The sequence below is a fragment of the Macrotis lagotis genome, chromosome X, assembly GCF_037893015.1.
Source record: "Macrotis lagotis isolate mMagLag1 chromosome X, bilby.v1.9.chrom.fasta, whole genome shotgun sequence".
Classification (NCBI taxonomy): domain Eukaryota; kingdom Metazoa; phylum Chordata; class Mammalia; order Peramelemorphia; family Peramelidae; genus Macrotis; species Macrotis lagotis.
In genome coordinates this window covers 241,759,073-241,779,681 of record NC_133666.1, presented here as the reverse complement: position 1 = coordinate 241,779,681, position 20,609 = coordinate 241,759,073, and the positions used below count along the sequence as shown (strand labels likewise).

Genomic DNA, 20,609 nt, shown 5'->3' with positions numbered 1-20,609 from the left:
AGGCATGGAATCTAATCTAACCATAACTGAAAATCAAACTCTGTGTTTCAACATCCTGGCAATATCTACTCTGCTTCACAAAGGTTTAAAAAATGTTGAATGACAAATCTACCTACTTCCCAGAGTTCTTACTCAGATCCAAATGATAATGAAAAAGTTCTTTTGGATGTACTATTATCTTAAAAAAGGTTAACTTGACTATATATTCCTAAAACAAGTCAGATCTAAAAGTATACATAGTCTACATTCATGATACTGACTAAGTTATTTTATTTAGTATTCGACAATGCCTTCATTTCAAGCATTACCATTTCTAGTTGCTCTGGGAAATAAATAGGTTTAACTTCCCTGATCATTAGTTTTCTTCATTGTAAAATTGGCATCTGAAATACCTCAAAGGATTATAGTGAAGAAAGTATTGTGTAATTTATAAAGTGCCTTAACTTAAGCATGAGTAATAACTTATTTTCTGTCTTACTTAGATTCCAATCAGATATTGTATCATCATCATCAAGTTCATCATCTTCATCTTCCTCTTCCTCAATTCCATCTTCATCATGCTGCTGAGCCACTGTCCGTGATCGATGAAAACGAGGCCTTATATCCTGTTCACTATCAGGAATAGCTTCATCTTCTTCAACATCACCCTGTTTTTCCAAACAAAACAATGGCATTTCTTCGATAACGATCTTCATTAGCTAAGATGCATATCAGTGAAACCTGTTCTATTTTTATTAATTTCTTCATTTATTTACATATCATTCATCTATTTTCAGAAAGGATGAGGCAGTGCTTTCTATTTACTTTGTGGAGGTCATCCTCTTTTTTGGTGGAAGGTGTCACTTTCCATTTCACCAACATATTCACTTAATACTACTTTGAAAATACTTGTATTGGCCTTTTACTACCAACTTGTTTGATGGTTCACATCATTCAAATAGCTGAATGTGCTTACTAAGCATTTTAACTGATGAACAAAATAAAAAATATAACTGCAACCTCAAAACATCACACGCATAAAGAACATTCATAAAATGAAAATGCAGTTACACATATTATTTTCAATTTGTTCTATAATATAAAGTAAATGTTTGTTTCATTTATTATTTATGTTCAGAGTGAAAATAAATACATAGCTGAAGTAATCTCAAAAGACTATATTTAGCCCAACCTGTTTTGAGACAACAGCTATTAAATGATTTACCCATATGACTGCTGGAACCTGTATCAGAATCAGAACCTAAGCTGTCTTTATTTCTTTAACCAAAAGCAACAAAATCCCAACAATCTAAAACCCAGAAATACTGCTCAACTGCATGGTTTCTAATATCAATTCTCTAATCAGTCAAGAGGTACAACATTAAATCAGAAAAGAGTGAAGATATTTATTTCTATAGGAGGATTAAGAAAATAAAGACCAATTACTTTACTTTTTATCTAATTTAATAGAGTTGAAACTTTTCAAAATTGGAGAACCTATAAAGCATTTGTTTTTGATAGCTTCAATACTGTAGGATGCTTGTGTGTGAAAACTAAACTTTTTTCAACTTGCCTTTAATCAAGACAATTAGAAACTGTATCATCCTCATGATTTAAATCAGGGTTTCTGATTTCATTATCTATGATTTTTTTCCTGCTATTTCAATAAAATTCATTTCCTTTATAATACTTTGTATTTTATTTTTTCACTTAAAAACATTCTGAAAGGGGTGGTTTCATAAAACTGTCAAAGAGATTCATGACAAAAAGATTAAGAATTCTTGATTTAAATTAAATGATTAATCAAATATTATGGTTTAAAAAAAGGTTAAATTTAAAATAATTTCACATGAAATACTTGGGAGTCTACCTGCCAAGGTAGACTCAGAAACTCTATGAAACTAACTATAAAATACTTCTCATACAAATAAAATGATTTAAATACCTGGGCAAATAACTGCTTGTGGATAGGCCAAGCTAATATAATAAAAATGACAGTGTTACCTAAATAAAACTACTTATTTAGTGTCATGCCAATCAAACCTCTAAAAAATTACTTTAATGAGTTAGAAGAAATTATAACTAAATTCACATGGCAAAACAAAGTCAAGAACATCAAGGGATTTATCAAAAAAAAAAAGTACAAAACAAGGTGACTTAGCCTTACCAAATCTAAAATTATAAAGTATCAGTCAATCAAAACTGTCTAGTACTGGCTAAGAAATTAAAAAAAAAAAGATTAAGAGTCAGTCTGGAGCAGTTAGGTGGTACAGTAGATATGACTGCTGAGCCTCAAGTTAGGAAGACGACTCCTCCTTGTGAGTTCAAATCTGGCCTCAGACATTTGACAACGTACTAGCTGGGTGACACTGGGCAAATCACTTAAAAAAATACAGAGATCATCAATTTTTTAAAGAACAATTACAATTAAATACAATAAAATCTGTAAGGAATTTAACCTCAATCCTTCAATGATGATTCATAAATTCCCTACCCCTGATAAATTCCCTACCCCTGTTCCTAGGTTTAAATAGTTAAGCTATATCCCATTTCTATTTTGTCCATAGGGCAATCAAACTGTGTGGTTATTCTTTAAATTTTTTTTTTTTTAGGTTTTCCCCCCCTTTGGCAAAGCAATGGGGTTAACTGGCTTGCCCAAGGCCACACAGCTAGGTAATTAAATGTCTGAGGCTGGATTTAAACTCAGGTTCTCCTGACTCCAGGGCTGGTGCTCTATTCACTTCACCATCTAGCTGCCCCCTTGAGCATAGTTACTGACAAAGTCATAGACTTATTGGTCTGTATTTCAAAGAGATAATAAAAAGGGAAGGGGATCTACATATACAGAAATATTCACAGAGCAGCTATTTTTGTGGTGGCAAAGAACTGGAAATTGAGGGGATGCCAACCAATAGAGAATGGCTTAACAAGTTATAGTATATGAATGTAATGAGTATTAATATTTTTTAATACATGATGAATAAGTGGCTTTCAGAAAAACCTGGAAAGGTATGAACTGATGCAAAGTGAAGTGAGCAGAACCAGGAAATGAAGGTCCAACTATGACAGACTTAATTCTTTTCAGCAATACAACGATACAAGTCAATTCCAAAAGACTTGTGATAGAAAATGCTATCCACATCTAGAGAAAGAACCTTGGAGTCTGGATGCAGTCAAAGCATATTATTTTCATTTGTTTTTATCTTTTACCTTTCTTGTTTTCCTTTTTGTTCTGATTACTCTTTAACAACATGACTAATATGGAAATACGTTTAACATGACAGTAGATATATATCCTATATAAGACCGCATCCTGTCTTGGTGAAGGGGAGGGAAGAGTCGGAGAAAATTTGGAACTCAAAAGTTTTACAAAATGAATGCTAAAAACTATCTTTACATGTAAATGAAAAAATCAAAATTGTTGAGACCACAGAGTAAAAATAAATTTTTAAGAGAAAGAGGCAAGCAGAAAATTAATTATATATAAGCTTATCTAAGAAAAAAACTTAGTTTGATTTTCTTACCTTAAGTAGAATAATATCAATTTCTGAGTACTTCATGCCATTTACTAATACAGGAATCAACCTATTAAAAAATTGAGATAAACATGAAACAGGTACAGAAATTTAAACTGCAATGTTAATAAAACTTTGGTAATAATTTTGCACTAATTACCTTGTTCTCATAGCAAAACAAATATTAACATCCAAGGTAACATTTTCTTTCAAAGTTTTTAATTTGATTTTTAATCAGAAGATATGCATTCCCTATTTCCAAATACTTACCCCTATTGTTTTTACAGCACTAATTATTATCAATAATCAATTTTATTTCCTAAGATGTCTATTTAATGAAAGTACCAACTGTAACTCATTAAAAAAATGGCCCTTATTGTGGTAAAGACATACATCCTGAGGTTGGCACACATGTACCCAGAGAGGTGTAATATTCTTTTTGGTTTTTTTTTTTTTGGTAAGGCAATGGGGTTAAATGGCTTGCTTGAGGCCACACAGCTGGGTAAATATTAAGTGTCTGAGGCTGGATTTGAACTCAGGTCCTCCTGACTCCAGGGCCGTGCTCTATTCACTGTGCCACCTAGTTGCCCCCAGTTGTAATGTTTTCCCTTTCAAGATAATATTTGATAATGTCTTTCTTTAAAGGGATAGAGGAAAGAATGAGGAGAAATTTAAAAGACTTGCCCTTCCAAATCCTTTTCATAAAGAGAAGCCTTCAAACATTTTCATACTACAAAGGAATACTTTTGTAAACCTTTAATAAGTTTGCCTAGATTCACAAAAAAAAACTTTGCACATAGTATGTTGTAATTCTAAGAAAAAAAGATTTTTGGGGGCAGCTAAGTGGCGCAGTGGGTAGAGCACCAGCCTGGAGTCAAGAGTACCTGAGTTCACATCCAGCCCCAGAAACTTAATAATTACCCAGCTGTGTGGCCTCAGGAAAGCCACTTAACCCCATTGCCTTGCAAAAACCTTAAAAATAAAAAAAAAGAAAAAACGATTTTTTACAGAAAGCTCATATAATTAAACCTTACTCATTTGGATTCATCTATTATGCAAGGATGAATTTAAGTTTACTTAATAAGCCCCCTTTTCATAAAAGGTGCCAAGTTAAGTTTCTAAAGCTTTTAAATAGTTGACAATATTTTTTAAACTCCCTATTTCAAAATCCTATCTAAGTGTTAAACAAATGAAGTTATAATCTATTCATTAAATCAAGTTACTTAAGACTTCTTTTTTTTAGGTTTTTGCAAGGCAAATGGAGTTAAGTGACTTGCCAAAGGTCACACAGCTAAGTAATTGTTAAGTGTCTGAGGCTGGATTTCAACTCAGGTACTCCTGACTCCAGGGCCGGCGCTCTATCCGCTCTATCCACTGCGCCACCTAGCTGCCCTTACTTAAGGCTTCTATTAACAATTTTAACTTTCTATTCTACTGCTTTCTTTTATTCCTATTCTTAGAGGTGCTTACTTAATAGTATTTATATAATGCTTTAAGTTTTGCAAAAGTGATTTCTAAACCTTATTTCATTTAATCCATATAACTCTAGAAGGTAGGTGCTATTTTTATGCCTATTTTATAGATGTGGAAACTAATGCAAAGTTATGCAGTTAGTAAGAATCAGGATTTAAAATATCTTTCTTATATCCAGGTTCAGTTCTGTATCCACTTCACCAGCTTGTCTACCTTCTGCTATTTTAAAAGAAATTTTTTTTTGCATTAGTTGTGCAGGTGAAGGTTTCCCTCCAAAAAAACTTTAAAATCACCAATGATAGGAAGAAGTTCTTAACCTGGGATCCATGGAACACTCTCCTCTTTGCTCAACAAGGTGTCTTTGAATTTGCATGGAAAGGAAATTTTTACTATTTTTAACCTCTAAAACTCAGTACTTCCTTTAATTATATAAAACCATTATTCTGAGAAGGGATACATAAGCTTCATCAGATGATCAAAGGGGTTCATGACTAAGGGTATGTGATCATTCAGATCTCTGTGTAGAAAAATGCAGTAGATCCCATTGTCTTGAATCTGATTCACTGTGGAAAGTATACTAAAAACAAGAGAGAAAGACAAATTTGAGCAGTGGGATCAAATGTGGAAATAGACCTACAGGAACATTTTGATGAGACAATGATGAAAAGAATAAACAATTCTAGTGATGGGTAGGTACTTTTAAAAATTAGAAGAAGTTCAGTTACTCTAAGTATTATTATAATTTATTGGTCTGGTGCCAAAAGAAGGAATAATCCAAAACCCATTTATGTCTAGAGAGGCAGCATAGTAGAGGAAAGAGGATTTCATCTCCAAATACCACCTTGAACATTAATTCTGCAATTCTGCTTTTGTTACAACCTCATGAGCCTCATTTCTCTCATTTGAAAAATGAAGATATAGGGGGTGACTAAGAGCACCTGCCTTGGAGCCAGGTGTACCTGAGTTCAAATCCAGCCTCAAACATTTAATAATTGCCTAGCTTGTGTGATCTTGGGCAAGTCACTGAACCTCATTGCCCTGCTAAAAAAAAAAGAAAGAAAGAAAGAAAGAAAAATTGGGAGTATTTAGGTCCCACCTCACAGGATTGTTTTAAGGATCAGATGGTTTGGAACGAGCTTTGGAAATCTAAAGTGCTATATATACATATACATATACATATACATATACATATACATATACATATACATATACATATACATATACATATATATATAAGCTTTTGGAACACATATGACTTCAGAATGAAGACTTGCCTATTTAGTTGTAGGTGAAGCTTGCATTTAGGCTAGGGGTAAAAAAAAAAACCTTGCATTCTCTGAGTGCAGAGCCCAACAGACTTATCTGAGTAGAAAAATGAAGCCAACATAGAATTAAATCATTAGGAATAATTTACAAAGTACTTACATATGAAATATACACATACATACTCATTTAAACATCTCATTTAAACAATATTATCTAACTTAGAACAACTTCCTGAAGAATCTGTCTTTTTAAAGGGTTTAAAAAAGATTTTAATAATCACCTGCTAGCTTTTAGAAATCATCATCAATCTTCTTGGTCTATTTGTAGAATCCAGAATCCACTATATCTTCTCAAATCATCTTTTTGCATTGACAATTATCTTCTCAAAACACAACTTTCACAACCATTTCCCTGCTCAAGGACCTGCAATGGCTTCCCATCTTTCTTTCTTTCTTTCTTTCTTTCTTTCTTTCTTTCTTTCTTTCTTTCCTTCCTTCCTTCCTTCTTTCTTTCTTTCAGGGGAGGTGGTTTGCAAGACTGGGGGGGGGGGTTAAGTGACTTGTCCAAGGTCACATAGCTAGGTAATTATTAAGAGTCTGAGGTCAAATTTGAACTCAGGTCCTCCTGTCTCCAGGGCTGGTGCTCTATCCACTGTGCCATCTAGCTGCCCCAATGGCTTCCCATTTTCAACTGAATTCAGTCTAAATTCTCCATCTTGGGACTTCAAAATTCTATATAATCTAGTACCACATTAACCTACTTCTTGCCTATGAACAACCTGACCAACTAGTATCCTCATTGTCCCTTGAACTAAAGCACACTCATTTTACTTCACACACCCCTTGTTTATGCTATTCCCCTGGTGAGAATGTCTCCCATTCCCATATACACCACTGGTCCTGATGTGGCTAGTCACCTTATTCCTGGCTCATGCCAGGACCTTTATCTGCTGCTTGGAGCAATTCACTCCTTTCCCTCCTTCTCCTTCCAGTTCAAAGGTCATTCATTCATCATTCAAGATCCATTCCAAGTTCCAGTTCTCTGAGGAAACCCTTCCCCACTACTTCACACTGGCCTCTCCTTTATTTCAATCCTCTAGGACATGTGCCATATATTTTGATAAGTCTGTCTCACAATATTTCTTGTTTCACATGTGACTAAGTGATAAACACAGCAGTATGCTAAAGTGCTAAAGATACAAAGACAGTTCTCTCAAAAAGTTAGTATTCTATTAGGACTAAATGCCAAAAAATAAGCAGAATACCAAGTAGTTGAATGATAGGGGCATAATAGATATCCATAACATGGATTCCAGGAAGGTTCCTTGGGAAGGGGAGCCCATGCTCTGGCTGGGCTGAGGAAGGCACACCATCTAGGAGAATTTGAGTCTAAAGTGTTCAAAAGTCCAGTCTGGGATTAACATTTTTGTCTACAGTTTGCCTATATAAAGGATAATTATTAAAATGACCTTCAATTCATTTAATAACTCCAAAAAGACCAAGGCAGTAATAACAGTGATAAGAGTGTGAGAGTGTGAGAAATTCCACCTACTTAGAAAGATGTCTACAGAGTACATCTTTACAGATTGGCTGTTCAGCCAAAGTGAGCCAAAATTCACAAGCTTCCAAAGCCACATTTTCATCTTGATCTTGGGTCCTCTGAAGCATGTACTATAAAATAAAGCAAGTTTACGAAAAATTAGCTTACGCAGTTTAAGCTAACTAATAACAACACTATACAAAAGCAATGCTACCAATGTGGATCTAAGTAAGTCACATCAGCCCTCTCTGTAAAATGTATGGGGCTGGTTCAGATTATCTCTAAATTTATGATTCTATATTGTATAGTGGAAGTAAATTAATTGTTGGGGAAATGTTCTTTCTACTTCAAATGCATCTAGAGGTAGAACGGAGGAAGAATAAGAGCTCTCTGGATTTAGAATAAGAAAAGAGTACTCCCTGTTGTTCCTACTTCCAATGACCTTGGTTAAGTCATTTCATTTTTGAATCAGAAATTAGGTACTCTAAAGCTGCTTCCAACACCTACGACCCACCTCATATTATGCAATGTTCCTGAATTTTTATGTATAAAATTTCTTATTTAAAGAAAATACTTCAAACGAAATTGGTAACTAAATGGATCCATTATGATTCTTTTCATGATAAAAATATTCTATAACATTAATAACTAAATGTGCCATTTATGTGACTATTAACAAATTGCATTAAAAATGAAGTTCAACTTTACATCTAAATAAAAGACTCACCTTTCCATACATAAGAATCACAAAACACCTTAAAATGATTCCTTTAATATGACATTTGAAAACATGGAAGCTGAGTATCCCTCTCATTCTAAGCTGGAAATGCAGTGTGTCAGACCCAACCTGACTGGAGTGGAACTTTCACATGCTCTTATTTTATTTTTACCTCTCTTTAGGCAAGGTAGTGCATTTTAGCTACCCTACATCCTTCTCCACCTGCCAATGTAGCTTACCACTGCTGCATGAAAATTCATGTCACTGATAAGAAGTATAAAATATTTAATAAAAACCAGACCTACATTGGAGGAACATTCCTGGGTTACCAGGCTCACTGTCCTCTTTCTCTTTATCTCCAAATAAACCACCCCAAAATTTCTCCCTCAGAAGTCCTCAAATCTCCCTATTCCAGCTTTCAGAAATCTACAAGTTAGATTAAGTGCCTACTCTGTGGCAGGTAATATTCAAACAAGCAAAAGGGCTTTTATTTGATATTTTATTTGATCCCCCAAGAACCCTAGGAGGTAGGTGAGGGATCAATGATCATTTCTATGCTGCTAATTCCAAGAAGCCTAACCTTGAGCATCTTGACTTCATCCTCCTTCTCACTATCACTTGGGCACCCTCATCATCCCATTTGTTGAAGAGGCTTGTGGACTTTTCCTTATCTTTTTCACCCCTACCCCTAGAGCCTCTTTTCTCAGGTAGACCCTCGTCACTTTACACTTGAGGTTACAAGTCTCTCTCAGTTCTAGTTCACCCTCCACTCAGCTATCAAAACCCCCCAGTGCCATCCTATTACCTCCAGGAGATCTTTATAAAAGCCCTTTCCCAGGCTTCTTGCATCTCATACACCTCACTCCTTTGATTCAGTGACACCGGCCTCCTTGCTGTTCTTCAAACAAGACCCAGCTCTCCTGCTTCTGGACATATTAACTGGTTGTTCCCTATGTCTAGAAACTCTTCCTCCTTCTATTTCCTTCAAATCATGGCCAAACTGACCTTCTACAAGGAGCCTTTCCCAATCACCCCTCAAGGACCTTCTTTGCTGATTGTTTCCAATTTATGCTGTATCCAGCTTGTTTTGACAAGGTGGTTGCATGTTGTCTATCCCATTAGACTGGAAGCTCCTGAAGGGCAGGGTTGTCTTTCTGCTCTTTTTTTAAAAATTAATTTGTTTATTTTTTTCTTTCTGCTCTTTTTTGTTTTCCTGGCACACACAGTATGCATTTAATATATATTTTATGCCAACTTCATGCAGATCAAGTTAGTACTTACTTTTATACTAGTACATGGGTCTTTTTGGTTCTCTTTATCTGTCTCCTCATTTATGTCTAGTCTATCTCGTCATTTGAAATTACCTACCATTTGTGCTTTGGGCCCCATTATTTCCCAGTACCTAAAAAACTTAGCTTCCATAAGTTTGCTCCACAGCCACTCTCTGGCTAATATGAACTTTTATGTAATTGAATAGCCTATTTTTAAAGGGTAAACACAACTACAAGCAGAACTGATAGCAATCACTAACATCACTCATTGAATATAAAGTTGAAGTAATAATGCAAGAAGTAAAATTTTCCTCAATGATTAACATTAATTTGTTTGGTTTACATGTGCATGGCATGACAGTGTATACTAAACCAGAACCTTTTAAAAACTGAGATGATAAATTCTTTGAGATTACTGACTTTTCAAGTTACATCCATGCTTCTCAAAAATTCTTCTATGGTAAAACATACACATCAAATCAAATTATTGGCTACAACCAAGAAATACAGTCATAAGCTTTAACCTTAAACATATAAGAGTGGATGTCATAATTTTAATTCTAAAAAATTATAATCTACCCTGGAAAGAACATTCATTAAAAACAATAAACTAATATGTTCTTAATTGTTTTGTTTAGGAACAAAATTTAAATATAAGCCTGCCTATTTTAATAATGATCATAAAAAAGTTTAATCATAGTATCTAAAAGAATACATTTCCACATTTATCTTAAATCAGGAAAGGAAGTCACATTACTAAATCATAATTAATAATTACCTCAACTATATTATGCATATGAGGAAGCAGACGATCCATTCGGACTTCGAGTAGCATCACAAGAGCCCGACACACATTTTTCCGTACCTCTGGCTCTTCATCACCAGCCAATGCAAACAGATTCTATTACACGAGAAGTAAAATTTAATTTTTCCAAATCTCCAAAACAGAAAAAGTTTATGTAGAACCAAATAAATTTGTGCCCAAATCAAAATTAAATTTAATTAAACACATTTTCAAATACACCAGTGAAACAATGTTTTCTTCAATATGACTATCACTTTGAACCTAGCAAATTTTATACCTTACAGGCTGATAATTTTCATCTTTCTATAACATTCTAATATGTACTTAAAAGGGGGAGGGGCAAAACCCCCACAAATTAATGATATCACCTAATAGGGAAGTCTTTCCTCCAGACCAGTCCCTGGTCTCATTCTACTATGTCACACATTCAGCTATTTTTACAAACGAGAAGTGGTGTGGGGGAAGGAGAGATGCTATATGTGGCATCAAAAGCCCAGGTTCAAACTGTCCCTCTGGACAATCACAAAGAGGAAGTATATCAGGACTTTATGTTGCCTTTTTTTACTTAATCAAGACTACTTGCTGACACTTGCCACATGGCTCCATAGACCAACACATAATTTTGTTCCTTAACTTGCCACAAAATTACAACAATGTGTGTGACTGTTCTTGTATGGGCATCATGAAAAGTCACAAGAATAATGTAAAATAAAAATGGACAAGACACATCAAGATATTAGTAGAATTTGCCATAATTTTGTTGAAAAGGGGCAGCTAGGTGGTACAATGGATAGAGTACCAGTCCTAGAGTTAGGAGGACCTGAGTTCAAATTTGACCTTAGATACTTAATAATTACCTGGCTATGTAAATTTGGCAAGTTATTTAAACCCCACAGCCTTGCAACAACTCTCCCCCCCACCTTGTTGAAAAGTTTTGTGTTAAAAAGTTACAACTTATCAATACAATTCCTAGTAATGTGATATCCAGCACTAACCAGATAATCAGAAAGCTGACAGGATATGGTTAGGTGTTAACAGTCAGCACTTCTGATAACCATTTATCAGAGTGGGCATTTTCATTTATTTTTTATCTGTGATGATGAGGATGTTTCTCCTACACCATCAGATGAATGATACAGTAGAAAAATATATAACTCATCAACTCCAGAAAATAGGAAGGATTCTTTGGTCACAAAGATCCTAAAGATTACACAAGCACTAGACAGTGGGCAAATATACCATTTGCAGCAATGAGGAAATTCATTCTACTAATGCAACTCAGCACCATTTAGCGTAAGAGATCAACCCTTAGTCACAATTCAATAAGTGTCAGCACCGTAGCAGGGACTGAATCTGGCCTTCTAGGCTTTGAGGTCAATTCTCTCTCCATTATACCAAAAGGTAAAGAGTTATGCCAAATTCCTTCCTTACCTACCCTGCTGTGCCTAGTTTTATTTTAGAAGTAATTTCCTCCACAAATATTCTATGGTATCTTACAGAATTTCTCTAAATAAGTTTCAGGATACTCATTAAAAAAAAAATAGTGGGTATTTCATTAAATAATGACAAACAAAAGTAGTTTGGTATTTTAATTATGTTGCAAAGACAAAATATAAAATTTTAACTAGCCATTTATAAGTGATGGGTCATTCATAAGATGGGAGAGTAAAGTTTGTTAAGAAAAGTCGGGTATGAAAGAAAGATCACAAAATCATGCCATGGGGACCAGGTGAAGAAACTGGGAGATTTTAGTCCAGAAAAGTGTACATGGGTAAGGGGAGGGGAGAGGGATGACGCAATACATAGTCTCCAAGTACTGGGAAGCTGATCATAAGGAAAGTAATATGTTTCTTTTGCTTTGCCCCAGAGGGCAGAATTAGGAACAATGGGACATATAAACAGACTTGAAAAGAAAGGCTGTACTTATTAAAACAACTGAAACCATTCACAGGAGTAGGTTATTTGAACATGTGTTAATTCCCATCCCTGAAGGTTTTTAAGCAAAGGTTGGATGACTATTTGTTGAAAATGCTATAGATAAGATTCTTGTTCAGAAATAAGCATTTTTATCTCCACTAGGTTTTCTTCAATACAGAGTCTGCAAACTTATTTTTAAAACATTAAAACTGTATTTCGTAATCATTTTCCTTTGCAATCTTATTTTGTGCATTTAATGTTATTATTCTAAGAAGTCTACAAGTTTTTCTATCCTGCCAGAAGGATCTCCTAAAAACACAAAAAATTAAGAACCCATGTTCTGAATGTGTGATCAGCTTATGCTCCACTTCCAATTTCATCTCCTAAAAAGTACCCTTCATTACTTCATATAGTATATTACATAGAGTGGAAGAATATGACTAGTGTAGTAGTTCCTATTTCAATTAAAGGTGGTATGATAGTGTAATGTTGAGTTATTTTGGAGTGGAATTGATAATTAGGAAACTCTTCAAGGAAGAGATGGCACATGAACCAAGCCTTGAAGAGTGGCATAAGGAAATATGTTTGTCAGCAAACTGTTTGAATTGGTGTTTTTTTTTTAGTTTTTTTGCAAGGCAATGGGGTTATAAGTGGCTTGCCCAAGGCCACACAACTAAGTAATTAAGTGTCTGAGGCCAAATTTGAATTCAGGTACTCCTGACTCCAAGGCCGGTGCTCTATCCACTGTGCCACCTAGCCGCCCCCTTGAATTGTTTTTAATGAAAAAAAAAATACTAATGAGTTTTGGTCCTTGAGGGTTCTTCTTATAAGTCTTGGACATTTTTATCCTCTATAATTCCTATCAGCTGCCTCCCTTCTGGAAGATGTAGAGATAAATAAGCACCAAAGCAAAGGCAGTCCTAACTTTGCATGTTCTCAGTTTGCTAAATATTAAATGTGACAACTATTTTGGTAAGCTTTCTTATAATTTGTCTTGTTACCAGTTTTTAGGACCCTTACTTTGGTTCTGGACTCTTCCAAGTCTTGGAATGCAGTTTTACTAATGACCACTTTGATTTAATTGAAATATTAGATGCAAAATAGTGTGTTATCCCTTAGGGTTATAGTTCCTTCCCTAAAGGAGTTTACAACACATGAAATGCTAAGAAAATTTTAAGTTTTAAGAGGGAGAAAATCACCGGCCCTGGAGTAAGGAGGACCTGAGTTCAAATTTGGCCTCAGGCACTTATTAATTCCATAGCTGTGTGGCCTTGGGCAAGTCACTTAACCCCAATGCCTTGCAAAAACAAACAAAAAATTGACAACTAGCAAACTGGTTTGACTGGAATGCAGAGTGCATGACAGGGAAACCATGAGTAGGAATAATATGAAATAATGTTGAAGTGTCAATTCAAGTCAGTTATAGAGAAATCTTTAGAGAAAAACTGAGGAGTTTGTATTTTGTCCTTGAGGTAACAGAGAACAATCAAAGGGTTTAAAGAAAAGCACACTGTGGCACATTTAGGACTGCCCAAATAAGATTACTTATACACTGAAGAGGAAAAAGAATACTCTATGAAGACCAAATAAAGATCTTTTTTTAAAACATCCACAGCATGGCATCTAAACTTAAAAGAGGAATGGCTGTCTTTGACCATATGACTAGAAAAAGTAAGGTTCTTACTGCATATAATTTTCCTAGAGTGGCCAGGAATGCAATGAATAGAGTACTGGCCCTAAAGTCAGGAGGACCTGAATTCAAATCCCATCTCAGACACTTATTAATTACCTAGCTGTGTGACCTTGGGTAAGTCACTTTAACCCCATTGCTTGAAACATTGTTTGTAATGGGAAAGGAAGGAGGCACTGAATCTATAATGCTTATAGAGAGAAGAAGGCTAAACTAAAGAATTATTTAAGATATAAAAAGTTTTATATCTTGCTCCATCCCCTTTGAATGAAATATTCCTGTGTTAATGAATATATAAAGGAATTTCTTAAAAAAAAGAATGCCATACTTTCCTGCAGTAAATACATTAATAAGTTTTATAACCTTGGGAATGGGGGAAGAGTCCTAACTTCTTGCCTTCTTATTCTTGCTGCTGCCATTGTCTAAATACCTGGTTTCCCTTAATGGAGCAGCTAGGTGGTACAGCAGATACAATACCAGGCCTGCAGTTAGAAAGACCTGAGTTCAAATCTGTGTGATCCTTCCCTAGTTTCCTCAACTGTAAGAAAGGGATAATAGCATCTACTTTTCAGGGAAGTTGTGAAGATGATAATTGTAAAATGTTTCACAATGCCTGATACATAGTAAGTGCTATAACATTGTTTAGCAATTGCTGCTATTGGTCCTCTATATAGTAAGGTTTATTTTTAAGAACTAGTATCTGACAATGATTGACATCTTCAGATTTAACAAGCAGAGATGCACTTCAAAACTGACAACTATGTCAAAGTTTAAAATGAAAATAACTTCAAGATTAAAACATTTTAGACATGTATATACACTGATATTCACATATTGTGTGTATGAGACACATGCTTAATATTTCTTGATTGTGGTATGTGAACTAATTATCTCGGTTTGCCTCCTTTAAGAAATCAGGTTGTAAAATTTAAAGTGGTCTTAAGAGAGAATTAGACAGCAGAGATCAGAAACCGTAACATGACTTCAAACAAAAAACCCTACTCTACAAAAATCAGAGAGTAGAACTAAAAAGATTTAGAAAAGTTAAGAGATAAGCCAGGCAGACTGAAGAGCCAGTGGAGTCTTTGTTACTCCTTAGTAAAGAGCAAGGATAGCTTTTAAGACTAAGATTAAGGTGAAAGAGATAAAACTGAAATGCTACAGGAGGGGAGGCAGGGGGAAAAAAAGTATATTTATCACAGTTAATATTCGATACATAGTATTCACTTCCTGCAACATGGTATTAGAAAGCTTATATTTAAGTTTACTTAGTTTGGCTGCTTTAAATTAAATTTTTTATGATAGATATTTACTAAGTATATCTAGACTATACTTTTCTGAATTTAAAAAAAAAATGTTTTTCCGAAGTAGAAGTTAAAACCTTCAAGGCTTAACTACCCCCAAACAAATACTGCGATTTATTCCATGATAGTCACCAAAATGACAAGAATATGTTAAGGAATTAGAGGCACAGTGGATTGGATGAACAGACCTGCAGTCAGATTCATCTTCCTGAGTTCAATTGGACCCAGGTATTTAACTAGATGTGTAATCCTAAGCAAGTCACATTTGTCTCAGTTTCTTCATCTGTAATAACTGGCTAGAAAAGGAAATGGCAAATCATTACAGTTGTCTTTGCCAAGGAAATCTTAAATGTGGTCACAGAAGAGTCAGATGCTGAAAGCAGAAACTGAATATGTAGTTCTAACACCTCAATTCAGGAGTGCGGCAGGAACCCCCTAAGAACTGCTTTAGTTATTTGTACCATGCTGCTCTGTTGCCCTGCTAATTTAATATTTCAAAGAAAAAAACTGCTTTTTAGCTATAACATTCTAAGGTTTAATGATAAGAACAATCAAAATGGTTTATCAGGACAGGTCTGTGGATATTAATGAAAGCCCAAACATTAATTTTCTGTCTAATAGTTATGAGAAAAACAGAATAGTTTCAGTATAAAGTAAATACAGGAGTTTTCAATCTAAGACTGGAAATTTTACAATTAATTTCACAAGGAACTACCTTGACAGAAAGTACTGACAAAAAGTACAAGTGGGGGGGCGGCTAGGTGGTGCAGTGGATAGAACACTGGCTCTGGAGTCAGGAGTTCAAATCCGGTCTCAGACACATAATAATTACCTAGCTGTGTGGCCTTGGGCAAGCCACTTAGCCCCATTGCCTTGCAAAACAAAACAAAACAAAACAAAAAACAACACAAAAAATGTACAAGTGGGAAAATGCACAGATCCCACACTGTATTTCTACTTTCCATATTTGTAGGACAACATAGTATTAAATTTTCTGCATGAAATATTCCTCTACACTGTATCACAAAGTTTTTTAAAAATGTCACATCTACAGTCTTTTCTCCTTTCCATTTCCATCTGATGCACAGCCAACTTTAAAATGAACATCAATGGAAAAATAGGATGCTCTATTCAAATTTACTATTCCTTGAATTTTGAGTCTATAGTCCATTTAAAAAAATATAATTATATATGCTAGGAATCAGGGTGGGGTAGGGGTATTTAAGGAGAGGATAATTACAATTTCCATGAACTTTAGATACATAAAACAGAATAAGATTTAATTATTTCTAAAATACATGAGATTTCACTCACAATATTTTAAGACAAACTACCAAATTCAAATCTACCATAACTTAGCTACAAGCTTAGTTAAGTCATGGAGAAATGGATCATACAATGCTAGTTATTAAAATTTTTAAAAGAACAACTTTTCTTCTTTATACTTTTCTGATTTTAACTGCTGAAAAGAAAGTATGAAAATATTTGGAACAAAATAATAAGGTTTTTCATACAATTATAAAGAAATAATACTAAATCAATTAGTATTACCACATACACTTTAAAAACAACAACAAAATAACTTACCTCAATAAAAGAATCAATATGTAACATCAGAGCTTGGGTTCTACTGATGATAAATTGATTGACACATGCAACAGCATGAGACCTAGAAGTAAAATGCATAAATTTAGGAACGAACATGATTTTGGCTTTCAGAAATACCAGAAACAAAAATGACATTATGACCAAACATTTTAAGAGATTCTTATATAGTTCATTAATCAACAATTTTTTAGGATACCATCTCCTCCAAGGCAGGTTAACCTACTTAAATATATTCTACTAGTCATCAAAGAACTTGTAGTTTTAAGCAAAAAAACTACAGCTTGTTTCTCAATTTTTATTTTTAAAAGGCAGGAAACAAAAAAGCTAATTAGAGACGACAGGAAAGTAAAAAGTATCCTGATACTCCTTGATTATAAAAGAAATTCTTGAGTTGTAAAGGACCTCAGTCCAATCCTTTTATTTTATAGATGAGAAAACTCAGCCCCAGAAAGTTTAACTGATCTGTTTATTTAAAAAGAGGAAACTCAAAGAGAGAGGAGTTAAGGTGGAAACGTTTCTACCAACTGCTAGCCTATAAACTTCCAATTGTAAAGCTTCTTTCTAATAATTTCAAAGAACATTACAGTTGACCAACATGCCCGAGACTATATCTATCTATCTATCTGAAGTCTTGAGTGCACACTCATCATTATTAAAAGCAATTATTACAGAAAACTTAATATGTATAAGGGGGGTGGGGGTGGCTAGCTAGGTGGTGCAGTGGATAGAGCACCAACCCTGGAGTCAGGAGTACCTGAGTTCAAATCCAACCTCATACACATTTAATAATTACCTAGCTGGGTGACTTTGGGCAAGCCATTTAACCAATGCCTAACAAAAACAAAAAAGTCATTAAAGACTGCTATTTATGATTAGTGAATCGATAATTTCAAAAATACTTATGTATATGACTAAACAATCTAGTCATACTTCTAGTTAGAATTACATCAAAATTTAAAACCTATTTCCTCTGTGACACTATTTGAAAAATATAACAAATATTGTTTTTTGCACTTCATTAGCTATTTTATGTCATTTCTTATAGTCTTGGCTGTTTGGTAGCCAGCAATGATGTTCCAAAATCTAAGAATTTAGACTAAATGATAGTAAGTTAGTCTTGTCTGCAAAGGGGTGGGAGGGAGGTAAAGAGATGATATTTACCATACAATAATATGGTATATCTTACAATAGTAAGAGGCAATCTATGAAGATAAATGATTTCCCTGTCACCCTCTTAACAGTTTAGAAATGAGACAAGGATAGTAAGACTATATGAATTTAATAATTAAATGTTAACTCTCAATGATCATTTCTCTTTCTCTACTACCTACAATTTATTATCTTTGTATTTTGCAGTTCAAAATACTATTAGCTAACAATGTGATTCCAATAAGCCTGTATTTTGTATTCCATGTTCTAATTATACTGCATTGTATAGTATAAAAAATTAGAAATCACACTTCTTGAATTCCTTCTGATTTTAAGACATGATAAACCCAAAGGAAATCAAATGAAGCAACCAAAATATAGGCATATAATGCTCTACTTATCTTGAAACTAAATACATGCTAATCAAAATTTTAGGGAAAAAAAGCTGATTCCTAATATAAACTTTTGAAAAATACTTGAAACTACTACAATAAAAATGGAAAAAATGTTACTTCACTTTATTCCATGGATGATACCATGAAACATTCACAGTAAGAATATTTTAATCACTATTCTGCCTACTAACACTCTTGTTATTTAGTTTCCTAATCTACAACAAATTAAAAGCAGTACAAGCTACCATTTTTCACAAAAGTGGCAACTGATTAGATATAAAAAGCTTCAAATAACAAATACATGGATAAGAAAAACATTGGAATGATGTGAATTTCAGCTAAATGTTAACTTATCAATCAGCAATTAAATTATATACACACACCCAATAGTAGATTCTTTCTAGCTTCCACTCAAGGAAACTTTTCCCCAGTACTGGGAAAAAAATACAAAAAGGGTGGTAGAGGAGGCTGAAACAAAATGAAATTTTAATGTTCTTTTTTCTCCTAAATGACTCAAATAAAATTTTTTTTATTGCATTGTTGTACCTTGTGTTAAAGAAGAAAAGGTGGAGGTATGGAGAGGGAAAGAATTTGGAAGTGGGAAATTTTTTTTTAAAAGTCCTAAAATTTAAGAAAATAAAGGGCAGAAAGATTTTAATTTTCCAAGTTTTGGAGAAGTCATTTATGTGGAATAATTTACTCTCTCTTGAGAGAAATAAACAAAAAAGTAGTAATGCTCAGTTCTGATAAGGTTATTTAAATTTTCTTAGAACTCCAAAACTGCATTTTGGTATACCTTATTTTGGGACTACTATGTTTGAAGAACTGTAAAAATTTAGGAATCATGATGTTAAGTGGACGGTCTAAAACATCACTATCTAAAATTTCAGCAGAATCTTCGCATATTTTCTGAAGGGCTCCAAATGCACCCTACAAAAGACAAAATTCAAATATTAAAACATTAAAAACATTTTAGAATGAAATTCATATGCACTTAAAATTAGGTTTGACATTTAATCTTTATCTTCATGTGAATTTATATTTTCTTCTTTTATAACCTAAAAGGGAGTCTAAAAATATTCACAGATTTTTAAGTTTATCAAGGAAAAAAAAAAGGTTGCCTTCATGAAGATTAATCTAAGGGGCAGCTAGGTGGTGCAGTGGATAGAGCACGGGCCCTGGAGTCAGGAGTACCTGAGTTCAAATTCGGCCTCAGACACTTAATTACCTAGTTGTATGGCACTGGGCAAGTGCCAATTCCTTGCAAAAAACCCTCAAAAAGCAAAAAAAGAGTAATCTACCTTTTCAACTGGCATTTTTGGTATTGGTAAAACAGAGGAAAAAAATCTTCAAATAAATAATACTAAGAAAAATTAAAGCAACTTTCAGGTCAAATTAATCAGTATACACTATAAATACTATAAGATAGATTTTTTAGAAATACTATTTAAAATCTGATGTATTCTGTAACTCACACCTTACCTTTCTAGTTCTGAGTGGGCAATTTAAACCATCTATTATGATGTATGCATTTACACTTCAAGAAGGTTATCCTCAAACTCCTTTTCTTTTATGAGGAATATAACTGTTTCTTCAGATCTTTAACATGAAGATTCAACTCATTTCCAAATACATTCCAATAGTAAATGTATTATTATTCAATAAAAGTAGAGGAACTACTTTGAAACTTAAATAAATGTTTTTAACTGAGTTAAGTCTGCTGTATAAAAGAAATTTAACTTGGTTTAAAGATCCCTTTTCAGCATATTTTCACAGTATTAGTTGGAAATGCTAAGTGAATTTTGCTCAGGTAATAAATAACTCCTGAGGGGAAAAAAATCTATATTTTTTCCAAAACTTTACTAAAATACTAAGAAAAAGATTTTTTTTTAAAAATTCTGTCTGGAATATATGTCATGTCTGAAATAGGGCAAGGTACATTTCTTATGGGGAAGTGAAGCAGGATAGGAAGATCATAAT

The 20,609-nt window shown here is 33.9% G+C and overlaps 1 protein-coding gene across 2 annotated transcripts in view; it reads right to left on the bottom strand.

Annotated features, from left to right (window-relative positions):
- The window catches only part of TNPO1 (transportin 1), a 71,632-nt gene that overhangs the window by 35,122 nt on the left and 15,901 nt on the right, over positions 1-20,609 (bottom strand). The window contains exons 6-11 of one of the 2 annotated variants that reach the window (XM_074201880.1): positions 19,426-19,559; positions 17,065-17,146; positions 10,540-10,662; positions 7,785-7,903; positions 3,504-3,564; positions 479-647 (exon numbers count right to left, since the gene is read on the bottom strand). In XM_074201880.1, the coding sequence (XP_074057981.1) occupies positions 479-647; positions 3,504-3,564; positions 7,785-7,903; positions 10,540-10,662; positions 17,065-17,146; positions 19,426-19,559 (688 nt within the window). The other variant, XM_074201881.1, reaches the window with a different exon arrangement.